The sequence below is a fragment of the Phasianus colchicus genome, chromosome 2 (genome assembly GCF_987193195.1).
Source record: "Phasianus colchicus chromosome 2, bPhaCol1.hap1.1, whole genome shotgun sequence".
Lineage (NCBI taxonomy): Eukaryota > Metazoa > Chordata > Aves > Galliformes > Phasianidae > Phasianus > Phasianus colchicus.
This window is the reverse complement of record NC_143437.1, coordinates 101489330-101502219: the sequence shown is the minus strand read 5'-3', so window position 1 is coordinate 101502219 and position 12890 is coordinate 101489330. Positions and strand designations below refer to the sequence as shown.

Genomic DNA, 12890 nt, shown 5'->3' with positions numbered 1-12890 from the left:
ACCTAGAAACTGGAATGCCAAGGCACAAAAGAGAAAGTTAAGACCTGTGTATTTTTGCTTAGGGTAAAAGGGAAACACAAGTGAAAACACATCATCCCAAACAGGAAATGCCTTTATCATCCAAAAGAACTCTGCAGGACCCACTGGCATTGCTCTTCTAGGATGTAAGTAAAGATGCCAGAATCAAATGACTTCCATTTTGCCAAGTTTCTCTGACAAGATTATCAGATTTTTACTTGAATGGAACACAGGAAATATTATCTGGCAGAGTAAAATTAGACCACCATAGAAAACTGATGGCCTTCTGGTCTCCATTCTCTCAAATAATAATAATTAAAAAGTCACCCTCAGTTGATGAACTTGTCTGTTGCTCTAAGATATAAATGTGCTGATATATAACTGTGCATCAGTAGTTAAATATCTGCATCACCAGTAATGCCTCTGCAAACAGTTCTCTCTGCAGAGAGACCAAATGAATCCATCTCCGGTTCCCTTTGTTCTCAGTTTTCAGTGGATGCAAACACCTTGCAGTCTTTGCCTACCTAACTGAGAGAATATAGGAGAAATGACTTGTCCAATGCTCACAAGGTATCAGGGAGTTCAGTTTCCTCTTTAGGGTCCAAGATTATATCCATAACACTAAACAGTTCTTTCCCTTTAGACAATCCAGATGATATATCTCATTTTGCTGTTTTGAGGATGATAAAACACTGGAAATGGCTGCCCAGAGAGACTGTCTCTCCTTCCTTGTCAGTATTCAAAACTCAACCCTGGTGGAGCACAATGATGGACCAGATCATCTCCAGAAATCCCACCTCATCCCTTTTTTGATTCTGCAGTTCATTACTGTGGCATGCCTCAGCAGATCTGAAAATCTGAGGGTCCTGAGGGTCTGGCTGACAGATCTCCTCTTTTACTCTCTAGTACCATCATCCCCAGACCTTCAAAGCAGTTTGGCAGACTTAATACTGAAATGCTCATTCAGGATGAGTCTTTTGCAACAAGAATGAGGAAACTGCTAAAGCGAACATGCTATGATGTGTTCGTGAATTGTGTAACTTCCACTTTGTTACCAGTAAAGTAAGATTCTTTAAAAAACAGTGTCATCGGGTTCTCTTTGCTGATTGGTTGGCCATATTAAGAAACATCAACCCATCCCTTTAAATACAGTGTTCACTGTGACAGTATTTGAAGAGCGGTGGTAAGTTCTGTGTAGGGCAGAAACAATGACCTAACGAAGGTGATGCAGCAACAATATTTGAAGAAACCAGTCTCATACGGAATATCAAGACAGAGAAGATTGATGCTGGAAATCTAAAACTTTCCTGTAAGTCTAAAACTTCTATCTCATGTAAAATGTCCATGAATATATTAAGAGAGAAAACACTTTCTTAACTCCCATATGACAGCTAATCTATGAGCAAAAGCAGCATGGATTTATGCAGGATAGCTGTCACCAGTGGTAGTAACCCACCAGCAGACAATGGCAGGAAAAGTGTAGACAATTTGGATAGATGTTCAGTACAGTGTTCTATGCTCCATTTCACTCACAAAATTCAGTGTAGAAAATGAAATCTGTTATGATCTGAATATTGACCATAAATAATGCTTGAGATGATAAAACAAAAATATAGGACACTGCAGGAATCTTGTAATGCCCAACTTGGTTTACACATTCATTTTTGGATGTATAATAAAAATTGAAAGCAAAGTGCTCCCAGTTTCAGAAGATTCTAATGCTAGAGAAATGAAAAGGACAAAAATCAGGAAACAAGGGTAAGACAGAAGTATAGAAAGAAAAAAAGGAGAGGAGGGAAAGAATTCCAAACTAATGGGATTTCCTCTGCTCTTCTACCATCCACAAAAGAAGAATAACTCGTTTTGTACTTCATCTTTGTTTTGAAGGAATGGCTGCTGCTAGGAGAAAGCTTACTGTAGTTGGAGATGACTGCTCTGGTAAGACGTGCCTCCTCTTCGCTCTGTGTCACAATCAGCTCCCCACATTCTACGAGCCAACCCTGTTTGACACGTATGCCACTGACATAGAGGAAGATGGGAAGGAGATGAAACTATTTCTGTTTGACGTGTCAGAAAAAGATGAAGCCAGTTACCGAAATCTCCGCTCAGTGTTCTATGAGGACACCAACATTATTTTAATATGTTTCTCAGTGGACAGGCCTGACTCGCAGCAAAACGTCCTTGACTTTTGGGTTCCAGAAATCAAACTGTTTTGCCCCACGGTTCCTATTATTTTGGTGGCTACCAAGATTGAACTGAGGGATGATGAAGGTATCAGAAAGAAATTAGCTGCTCAAGGCTATGAGCCGATTAACACTGTAAAAGGAAAAGCTTTAGCTGCCAGGATTGGGGCATATGCTTACCTGGAGTGTTCTGCCAAGACAAAAGAAGGTGTTGATACCGCCCTGGAGATAATTAGCCAATGTGCATTAAATGAGAAAAAGAGGAGAAAGAAGCGCCAAAGGTCCTGCCAAATTTTGTAAGAGGCACAAATACTATTTTGTTTTTAGTTTTCATTATGTGGAAGAGTGAGTAGATGTCTTCGATGATGTTGTATGGGTGCTGTAAGGGCTTTTATGGTACAAGATGGAAAAAACATTTATGTGGATGGAAAGTCTGCAAAGTCTCTCACTTGAAAAGTTGGATTTGTTTCCTTCTCCAAAGCAGGCTGAAGAATACAATTCCAGGCTTGAGCTGAGCACCAGTCTTAAAAAATGGAAATGAACAAGCTACAGTTCTTCACAGAGTTGTCTTGGTCAAGGGAGATATATACAGACTGGGACAATCATGAGTGCATGGAGGTCAGTGAATCTAATCATTACTTCCTGGTAATCATGACTTCCTTTGGTGGCAAGCAGCTGTGCTGAGAAGGTTTACTAGTGTGCACTCCCTTCCATACGCTTCTTTGAAGAATGCCCTTAGGGAATAGAGTCACTACACAGACACTCACATACACATGTATCCAGTAGTCTGCTGTTCTAATAGGAATGGCTTTCTGACTGGCAGAACAGGTCTAACTTTTCGCAGGATTCATTCACAGATCTGACCTGGCTTGGTTCCATAAATGCACTAGGGATGCAATATATAGTATAGAGTGCAATGAAGGCAGTGCTATGTACTTCTTCAGGCACAGGTAAAACAGTTTACCCAAGGAACTGGGATAAAGCAGCCTGGGTCTGAGTTAAGATCCTTTTCTTAACGGAATTCTTACCTTAAAATGAGAGAGGCAAAGAGACCTGACTTCAGTGTCTAAAATTCTTTAGAAGTCTCCATGGTTTGAGCGTGTCTTAAATCTTCCTACCTTTCCTTAGCACTTGCAGGCTGAAAACATGAAGTAAAAGGAATGCTGACATCTACACTCTCTGCTTTGCAAGTCATTGACAATTTGGAAAGAGACTAAAACATGCTGTCAACCTAAGCAGAGAATCTCAGGGAAGCACAAAGATGAGGCAAGATGGAAAGACTTTGAGTGCATCTCCATGCTCTTCCCTTCTCCGAAGCACTGTTTGCTGCCAGCCCAAGGAACTGATTTACAGACTGACATTAAAGGTGCAAGTCTGGGAGATAAAAGATAATGTAACTATGGGATTTGGAGACAGATGCTATAACAGGAAATGAACATAAAAAAGTTCAAAGGTAAACTCCTGATAAAGGGACAGGGCTAATTGAGCGTAACTGTTGTGAACCAGGAGAATGTGGAAGTGCAATACTTTCTTTTGCTGACTTACCTAGTGGTGGTTTCATCACTCAGCAGCTTGTCTAAAGTTTCCCAGGGGAAAACAAGACTAAACACAAAATGTTTCACTGATTATGCAACCTGCAGCTATACCCTTAGCAAACTAGTTTTCCCAGATTACAGACCTAGTAAAATACACACTTCATATTTTTCTTGCCCATACTTCCCACCAACATCTGTCTATTGATAGTAACATGTATAGAAATACCAGAGTTGGCCAGGTATTATTGAGTGGGTTGCTGCTACTTTTTAGTAGTAGATTTGAGTAACAAATGTTTTAAGGATGATGCTTTACATTTCCAAAGAATCTCTGAGCTCTATTCAACTTGAATTACGAATCCATTTCTTGGTGATAAAAAAAGTGTTACTTCCATTTTCCAAACTGAGAAACTTAAATTGTTGCCTAAAGTAAGTGTGAACCATCTACTACATGGAGTTCCTGTTTTTCTTTATTCATTTTCTTCACCCTTTTCCCTCTGGAGACAATTTTTCACCTCAATTTCTTCCACTCTGTAATAATCCCCTCTATGCAACTTGATATTGTACACAAATTTAAAACCATTTTCCCCTTTCCTCCTTGGATGTGTGTTCTGTGCATAAGTGCTCTACAGATTCAGGTAACGACATACATTAATGCATTTCAAAGAGCTGTATTTATGTAGATAGGTTTAAATTGTTATTTCCATTTTATATGTGTATGTGTGGGTGAGGAGGATTAGACTGCAGGTAGGCTGAAGAACACAGGTCTCGTGCTTCTGATGTAGGGTGTTAATCTGGAGAAAGACCGCTTTGCAAAGATGGTAAGCACTGTCTGCTCCCACTGTTTGGAAAGCACAACCACTTTGGTGAATCTCAAGTTACACTGCCTGTTCTTAGTAGGATACGGGTCAGCATGTTGATGAGAATCTGTTTTCAATCCAAGAAAACAAGTTTTTTCTTGAGAAGAGTGCTTTGCTCAAGAAAAGAGTAGCTGGTCAATGGCTCTGTGTCCAAGGGGAAGTGAGTCACAAGTGGTGTCCCTCTGGGGTCCATCTTTGGGTGGTGCCCTTCAGCACCTTTATCAGTGACCTAGGCAGTGGGATCAAGAGTATCCTCATTATATTTGATGAAGACACCAAGCAGAGTGGTGCAGCTGATAAAACAGAAGGAAGGGAGGCATCCAGAGGGACCTGGACAGATTTGAAAAGTGGGCCTGTGTGAACATAATGAGGTTCAACAAGGCCAAGTGCAAGGTGCTGCACTTCGGTCGGAGCAATCCCAGGTATGGGTACAGACTGAGAGAAGAACTCATTGAGAGCACTGCTGAGGAGAAGGACGTGGGGGTTCTGGTGGATGAAAAGCTGGACACAAACCAGCAGTGTGCTTCTGCAGCCCAGAAGGCCAACGGTATCCTGGGCTGCAACAAAAGAGGGGCAGCCAATAGGGAGACAGACAGGACCGTTTCCCTCTGCTCTGCTCTTGTGAAGCCCCATCTGAGTGCTGTGTCCAGGCCTGGGGCCCCCAGCACAAGGAAGACACAGAGCTGTTGGAGCAGGTCCAGAGGAGGGCCATGAAGATGATCAGAGGGCTGCAGTACCTCTGCTATGAAGAAAAGTTGAGGGAGTGAGGGAGATGGGTTTGTTCAGCTCAAAGAAGAAAAGCCTTTGGGGAGACTTCATGGCAGCCTTCCAATACCTAAAGGGAGCTTATAACAGGAGGGAATGACTTTTTAAACTGCCAAATAGTGATAGGACAAAGGGGAATACTTTAACTAAAAGTGGGGAGATTTAGGTTAGATATTAGGAAGAAATTCTTTACTCAGAGGGTGATGAGGCACTGCCACTGCTGCCCAGAGGAGCTGTGGGTGCCCCATCCCTGGAGGTGTTCAAGGCCAGGTTGGGTGGGCCCTGGGCAGCCTGAGCTGGTGGCTGGCAATCTTGCCTTTAGCAGGGAGTTGGAACTGGATGATCTTTAAGGTCCCTTCCAACCCAAGCCATTTAACGATTCTATGAAATTAACTGAATGTCCATATATCATTCAACAGGGCTATTTCAAAGATAAATACTTTCTTCCCCACAACAGGTTAAGACGTACGTCCAATTAAAACAGCAGGGTACGTTTAAACTGTAATATGTGAGTAGGATGCTATGCATTGCAATTAAATGGGAGCTTATTTGCGATGTCAGTGAAACAATTGCACAAATAAATGATGTCTTTCAAAAGAAAGAAGGAAGAAGGAAAAAGAAGGAAGGCACGAAACGAAGTAAAATGACCACACAGCACTAATAAGGCAATATGTGAGAGCAATTTTCCATTTTCAGTGCAAAGATAGTTTTTTTTCACCTGCAGAGTGACATATTGAAAACACACATGCACAGTGCAGGGCCTTGGAAAGAAGCTGTTTGAAATAACAAGAAGCCTGTATGTTATCTCCTGTTGGTAGGCTGCTCATTGCTTGTTTCTGGAATGGACTGGAAGGAGGGCAATACGTCTTCCTTAGCAAGACCATTCTCTATTTAATATTAATTTCCTGTGTAAATATTGGGCCTTTCTAGTAGCCCATCTATCAGTCTACCTGCTAATTCGTCTATTTACTCAAAATTACAATGAACTGGGAAGCGTGCTATATTTTATGAAAACAGATTCTCTTCGGCTTTTGTCTCAGTCTTCTTCATAATAATGTTTTGCCATTTAATTGAATTCATTGCCTGAGACGTACAGCGTCTATTTTAAATAATTCATCAGCTTAGAGTGTTTCTACTCAATCACTCCCAGAATGACAGACTGAGACAAGAGCCTGTACTTTGTTATTGTGTTTTGATGGAAATAAGGCGCTGGATTGTGGTATTCCCTCAAAGCAGCTTAGAGGAGCACATAAAAAGGCAGAAGGACTGGAACTTTATTTGCCAAAACTAAATTGTAAGAAACATTAAGGCCTTAAATCCTCCTTGTTCAGCTTCATTGCTGCCCGTGGGCACGTGCCTCACTAAAACTCCTTTTGCTCTGCTGATGTGGCAGTCAGCTGACACTGCAGTCTCACACCAAGGGTTCACACCAGTGGCCTTTTTCAGTCCCACTGTTTTCAGCCTCTCGCTGCCCTTTATGCTGTATCTGATTGATCTGGTATTTCACAGTGGGGAGGGGTGGAGGCAGGACTTGTTGGCCAAGAGGCATTCAAGACATTACTCTTCTGCAGAGCAGAGCTTGAACTCTGTGCTCAGTTCCCAAACAGATGCTGTCTGCCAGCTGCCTCCTGTGTCAGTGAGACCCCATTTGGGGTGACTGTCTGCACACCCCTCGGGCTGTGCCTGTTGGGACACAGACTGGTAGAGGCACATCCGATCCGTGAATCACCACTGACTGGTTTCTGAGTAGTTCAGTGCAATTGGGAGCAACTCTGTTAGCTCAGGTGTGTCTGAGCCAGGCTGTCACAAGGCGGATGTGCCTCAGCGCTAAGGGGGATTTAGCTGCCAATCATCATCCAAATTCGAAAGAAAGTTTGCAAGCCTGAAGGCATTATGAAGAACAATCTTCTTTCTTCAAATCCTTTCTCTCAGTCATCCGGGGTCTTTGCAGAGATCGTCCACCCTTGGCTCAAACCCAGCTGCTACCCAAGAGAGTCTGTTGTTACAGCCTGCTGAATCCAGCAGCCCAACAGAGGTGAGGCTGCTGCAACTCTCTGTCCCAGGTCCAGCTGTCAGTGAGGCTGAGTGTGTTCTCCCATGCTCACAGACATGCATCATCAACACACATATATATTTATATAGACCATAGAATCATAAAATCATATGATCTGGAAGGAACCCTTAAAGGCCATCTAGTTCAACTCCCTGCAATGAGCAGGGACACCTACAGCTCCAGCAGTGCTCAGAGCCCTGGGTCCACCCTGACCCTGAGTATCTGCAGGGATGGAGCATCCACCACCTCTCTGGGCAACCTGTGCCAATGCTTCACCACCCTTACTGTAAAAAACTTCTTCTTTATATCCTGTCTAAATCTGCCCTCCTTTCATTTGAAACCATTTCTCCTTGCCCTATCACAACAGACCCTGCTGAAGAGTCTGTTCTCTTCTTTCTTACAGCCTCCCTTTTCTTACTGAAAGACCACTATCAGGTCTTCCCAGAGCCTTTTCTGCTCCAGGCTGAGCAGCCCCATCTCTCTCAGGTTCTTCCCCATGCCCTGCCTCTGTGCTTGTGGGCTGAGCGATGCTCCCTCACCACCATGGGAAGACACTGCAGGGTTTGCCTGCCACTGCCCAGTCCATCACTGACTAGTGCTTGCCACCACTTACCCCTGGAAGGAAATGAAATGTGGCTGTTTTTAAAGCCTTTGGCAGGAAGAGTCTACATAAACATTTATCAGCAGCCATATGGAGAAGAGCGAGCTAATAAAAATGCATCTTTCGGAAGGCTCTCTGACTACCAGTTTTCTTCAGGAGGGTAAATTTAAAATAATGTTGCACAGAAGCACTCCTCAGCTATTAAAAATGATGATGGGTCCAGGTACATTTCCAGTGACCTGCTGTTAACACGGTATATTAGTACTAAATTGCCAGCATTTGATGGTGCTCTGAAACATGAGAGAGGATGCTCAGACCTTTTTTTTCACCCCAGTTCCACAGGAAAGAGCACTCTGGCTTCTTCCCACACAACTGAGCTTAAGTCCCACAAAAACTGATCAGCCCCTGCCATGTCACACCAGTGCTCCAGCTTTCACAAGGTTCATGAGCACCCAGCCGAGGCCCAAGCAGAGGGCTCAGCAATGAGTGGCATTCAGCATCTCCAAACCATACTCGTTATTTTTCTCTTCTACAACCCAGACACCTTGATTGCCATCACTAGATAGACTTGGCTTTATAAGTAGACAGATATTAAAATGAATATTCTGGTAAGAAAGAGAATATTGTGGAGTATGATGTTCACTCCTGCGCCCCACTGCACATGGGCATATGGAGACAGTCCAATGGAGAACCATCAAGATGATCAAGGGAATGAGCAGCTCTCCTGTGAGGGGATGCTGGGACACCTGAGCCTGTCAGAGTTCATGGGGTGTTTGGACAATGCTCTCAGGTATGATTTGAATTTTGGGTGGTTCTGTGCGAAGGCAGGAGTTGGATTTTATGATCTTTCTGGGAGTTTGCAAACAGAAGGAGGACCTGATAGTCTGATAGTGACAGGACAAGGGGGAATGACTTTAAACTAAAATAGGGGAGATTTAGGTTAGATGTTAGGAAGAAACATTTTACTCAGAGAGTGATGAGGCAGTGTTAGAGGATGCCCAGGGGAGGTGTGGATGCCCCATCCCTGGAGGTGCTCAAAGCCAAGTTGGGTGGGCCCTGGGCAGCCTGAGCTGGTGGGTGGCAGCCAGCCCATGGCAGGGGCTGGAGCTTGATGATCTTTAAGGTCCCCTCCAACCTAAGCCATTCTATGACCCTTATGCATCCCTTCCAGATCATAATATTGTATGAATCTGTGATTCTGTGATTTGATGGATCAAGAGATGAGATTACAAACTCTTTTTGTTAGGTGTTTGCATAGCTCATAATATGAGGGCTGAACCTCCTGAGAAGAGGAGGAGGAGCTCCTGATGGTGGCAAGCTCTTGGTCTTGTACTGTTGGCTGTCCACAGCCCGAATGCTTTAAGACAAAAAGCAAGCAATCACGTCCAGTAAATTCTTCTGATGGGAGATATTCCCAAATCTATCAGCGAATCTATCAGCAGTGCCAGCACCATGGGTGCTTCTCTGTGTGCCCATACACGTGATTGCAAGGACCTCTGGGCAGCAGAAGAGCTCAGAGTCACTCCCTGCTCACTGTGGCTCACCAGGAGCCTTCTACCCAGAGCAGGACCTGATCCTGGCATTCAGCCTGCCCTGCTAACTAAGCTACAAATTATCGCCGTACATAAATGTTATTTATTTCTAATTAATTATTAAGGCAGTATGTAACAGCACTTGAGAAAGATCATATTGGTATGTATCTGGATACAACACAACCCTCCCTAAATCATGCTGAAAGCTGATTTCCCTCCTGCTATACAGCAAATTATGTCAGGCTTAGTGCTGGTACATAAGGAGAAAATTTGTTACCCTTCTGGAAAATCAATAGGCTCTTGGCAAACTGGGTTGGGAGTATTAATCATCCTGAAGGCACCATCTGCCCATGTGCCAAGGCACAACAGGAGAGCCACAGCACTGTCTGCAGGAGGGTAAAAAGCAGAGAGGACCTTCCCCACAGGGCAAGGGTGGGCTGGGAGCCTGAAGCCAAACCCAGGGAGCACGGCTGGGTTGGCAGAGAGCATAGCTGAGGCTGAAGACCTGGAGATGCACTGAGGAGCAGCTGGTGCTGGCCAGCATGGCCTGCTGGGCTGGAGCTGGCTCCTGGTGCTGGGGAAGGGGCCCTCCTGCCATTGCTTGTGGCTTCTGTGTCTCATCCGATGGGTCTGTGCCCAGACCTACTTGGGGGTCTTCAGAAAGCCCAGAGAGCCAGCTGGTGACAGCCGGGAGCAAACAGCAGTGGCCAGCTTGTTCCTGCTCAATATTAATCAGCACTTTTCTGAATCACAGACGTGGCTTTGTTTGTGGGATATCATCTGCGAGGTTCGGAAAGCAGCAGGAATTAATTCAGCTTGGGAGTGTTGGATGACTCAGATTGCTGTGAAAACACCCCAGAGCAGAAATGAGATGTAGGGTAAATTCACCCATGGGGTGGCTCTCAATGGACTTCAGCTGAGGATAAATTTAATTTGCAGAAGTAAAGAAAATTTTATTTATACTTTCTAAGTAGCATTTTAATATGAAATATTCAAATAGATAATCGAGAGACTCTTAATGGGTTGCATTTATTGAAAGAGGTTTTGATTTAAATTCCTCAACCTTGGAGTCCCAGGCACATTTCTTTTCCCCAAACGAATTCCCAAGCTGGATTTTCCTATTGCACTAATGTATGAAAATCTGATTTCTCTGAATAAACATAGAAGATGACGCAGTGCTGATATTAGGTTACGTGCAACCCACCCCGTGCTCTTGCTGGGGGGTGTCTGGAAAAGCAGGATGCAGCTGTCAGGAGTGCCTTGATGAGCCTGCAACAGCAGAGGGCTTCTGGTGCAGCTCCCAGGGATGGGTCCAAGTTATAAGAGCCCCTTGGGCTCCTCTAGCTGTGCTGTCTGGAAGAAAAGATTGAGGTGAAGGATTTAAAATGCTGAGCCACGCAGACTGCTGCTTCGGCTCTCAGTGCAGCGGTATTTCATTGCAATCAATAAACATTTCATCATAATTTCTGGCATAAAGCAGAGAGGCTATAAGGAAAACAGGTTCCTTCCTCATCCCTTTCCTCTGCTTTCTGTAGGCTGAAGCATCATTCTAGGTAAATGCATCAGAGCTTTGGTGTTTTAAAAGGGAGATGTGGGTTAGGGGCTGCAGGAGGGCAGCAGGCAGTGGTTTGGTCACGTCCCCATAGGATACTGATGCTGGTGGGAGTCAGGGAAAGGCCAGCAGCAAAATCTGGAGGAGGATGTGGAAAAATTCTTTCTTGAGGCAAGGTCTCATGCTGGAAGTCACAGCTGGATCCCATTTGCTCCCCGCTGCCTGCTCAGGTTAAAGCTGTGTGCTTACAGTGTGGCAGATAACCATAGGGTTCCTTGTTTTGTGACTGTGGCTGTTCCCCCGCACCCAGCCAGGGATGTGTCTTCCACCTTTTCATAGAATCATAGTATCATAGAATCATAGAATGGCTTGGGTTGGAAGGGACCCCAAGTTCAACTTTCAGCCCCCCTGCCACAGGCAGGGCCACCCACCTCCAGATCTGGCACTAGCTCAGGTTGCCCATACCCCATCCAACATCATCTTGAACATCTCCAGGAACAGAGAATCCACAGCCTCTCTAGGCAGCCTGTTCCAGTACCTCACCACTCTCTCTGTAAAGAATTTCTCTCTGACATCCAAAACTTCCCCCTGAACTTCCCCATCCAACCTTTCCACTTTGGTTCTCATTAAACTCTTTTTCTCCTTCTACTGGGAGCCCCCCAGCTGAGGGCTGTGTAGGCTGCAGGACTGTCCCTGCTCTGATGGGCTTCTGGCTCTTCTATGTCTTGGGCTATCAGACCCAGGTTCACCTCTCTGCTCTGTTCTCATTTCCCTCTTCTCGTCCTTTTGATATTCATCAAACACCAGGAAAAACCCCAGGCCTAAGCTAAAGCAGTCTACAAAATGCCAGCATGTTGTCCTGCAGAGCATGAATCCCACCGCAGACAGGATGCTCAGTATCCCAGCAGACAGCCTGGATCCCAGGGCTAGAAAACTTCATATACATCATATATATACAATGCATTGTAACTTTGGAGCATTTACTGCTCAGAGTAGTAGCAAAGGACCAGCACCATTACCAGGTGCTACTGTTCACCGTGCTTGTAGCCTTCCTGGACCTTCCTGCAGTACGGCTCTGCTGCCAGTCCTGCTCTGCTGCCTGCCACAGGCAGTGAGTGAGGTGGATGCTGCCCGGGACTCCATCAGACGTCTGCCACTGCCATCTGCTGGATTGCCTTCCTTCTACAAATACATCTGTACGGCTCCCAGCTGCCAGACCAACGCCCCGAGCCTCAGAGCCTTTTGCATTGCAAAGCTTAGGAAAGGTGGTTCTGTGCAAAGTAAGATGAATGAGGAAGGGGGAGCAGGCAGGGGGCAGGAGGAGGAAGGCTGGGGCAAAGGAGAGACATCTCGATGGGAAGTTGGAGGAGCCTGCCTGGGAGACAAGCCCAGCCTGTTCTCCTAGGACAGATGCTCCAGCACTCTGTTCATCCTCGTGGCCATTCTCTGGGCCCTCTCCAACAGTTCCACAGCCTGGACACAGTAGTCCAGATGGGGCCTTGTGAGGGCAGAGTGGGACAATCCCATCCCTCTCCCTGCTGCCTCCTCTCTGTTGATGCAGCCCAGGATACCATTGGCCTTCCAGGTGGCAAGAGCACCCTGCTGGCTCCTGTCCAGCTTTTCATCCTCCCGAGCCCACAGGTCCTTCTCCTCAGGAAAGCTCTCAGTCCTCTCATCACCCAGCCTGTATTTGTGCTTGGGACTTTGCATTCGGCCCTGTTGACCTTCATGAGGTTTGTACAGGCCCATCTTTCAGGCCTGCCAGGATCACTGTGAACGGCATCCCTTTATCCC

At 45.3% G+C, this 12890-nt stretch overlaps 1 protein-coding gene across 2 annotated transcripts; it reads left to right on the top strand.

Annotated features, from left to right (window-relative positions):
• The first annotated feature begins 1211 nt into the window (after positions 1-1211).
• Positions 1212-6493, top strand: LOC116240533 (ras-like GTP-binding protein rhoA). Of its 2 annotated transcripts, XR_016464546.1 has the most exons (3): positions 1212-1327; positions 1906-2819; positions 3330-6493. XR_016464546.1 is itself a non-coding variant. In XM_031610946.2 (2 exons), the coding sequence occupies exon 2, from the start codon at positions 1908-1910 to the stop codon at positions 2499-2501; it is 594 nt and encodes a 197-aa protein (XP_031466806.1). In that variant the 5' UTR covers positions 1212-1327; positions 1906-1907; the 3' UTR covers positions 2502-6493. The 2 variants fall into 2 exon arrangements, 1 of the variants encoding a protein (XP_031466806.1); XM_031610946.2 differs by having other exon boundaries at positions 1906-6493.
• The last annotated feature ends 6397 nt before the right edge of the window (positions 6494-12890 follow it).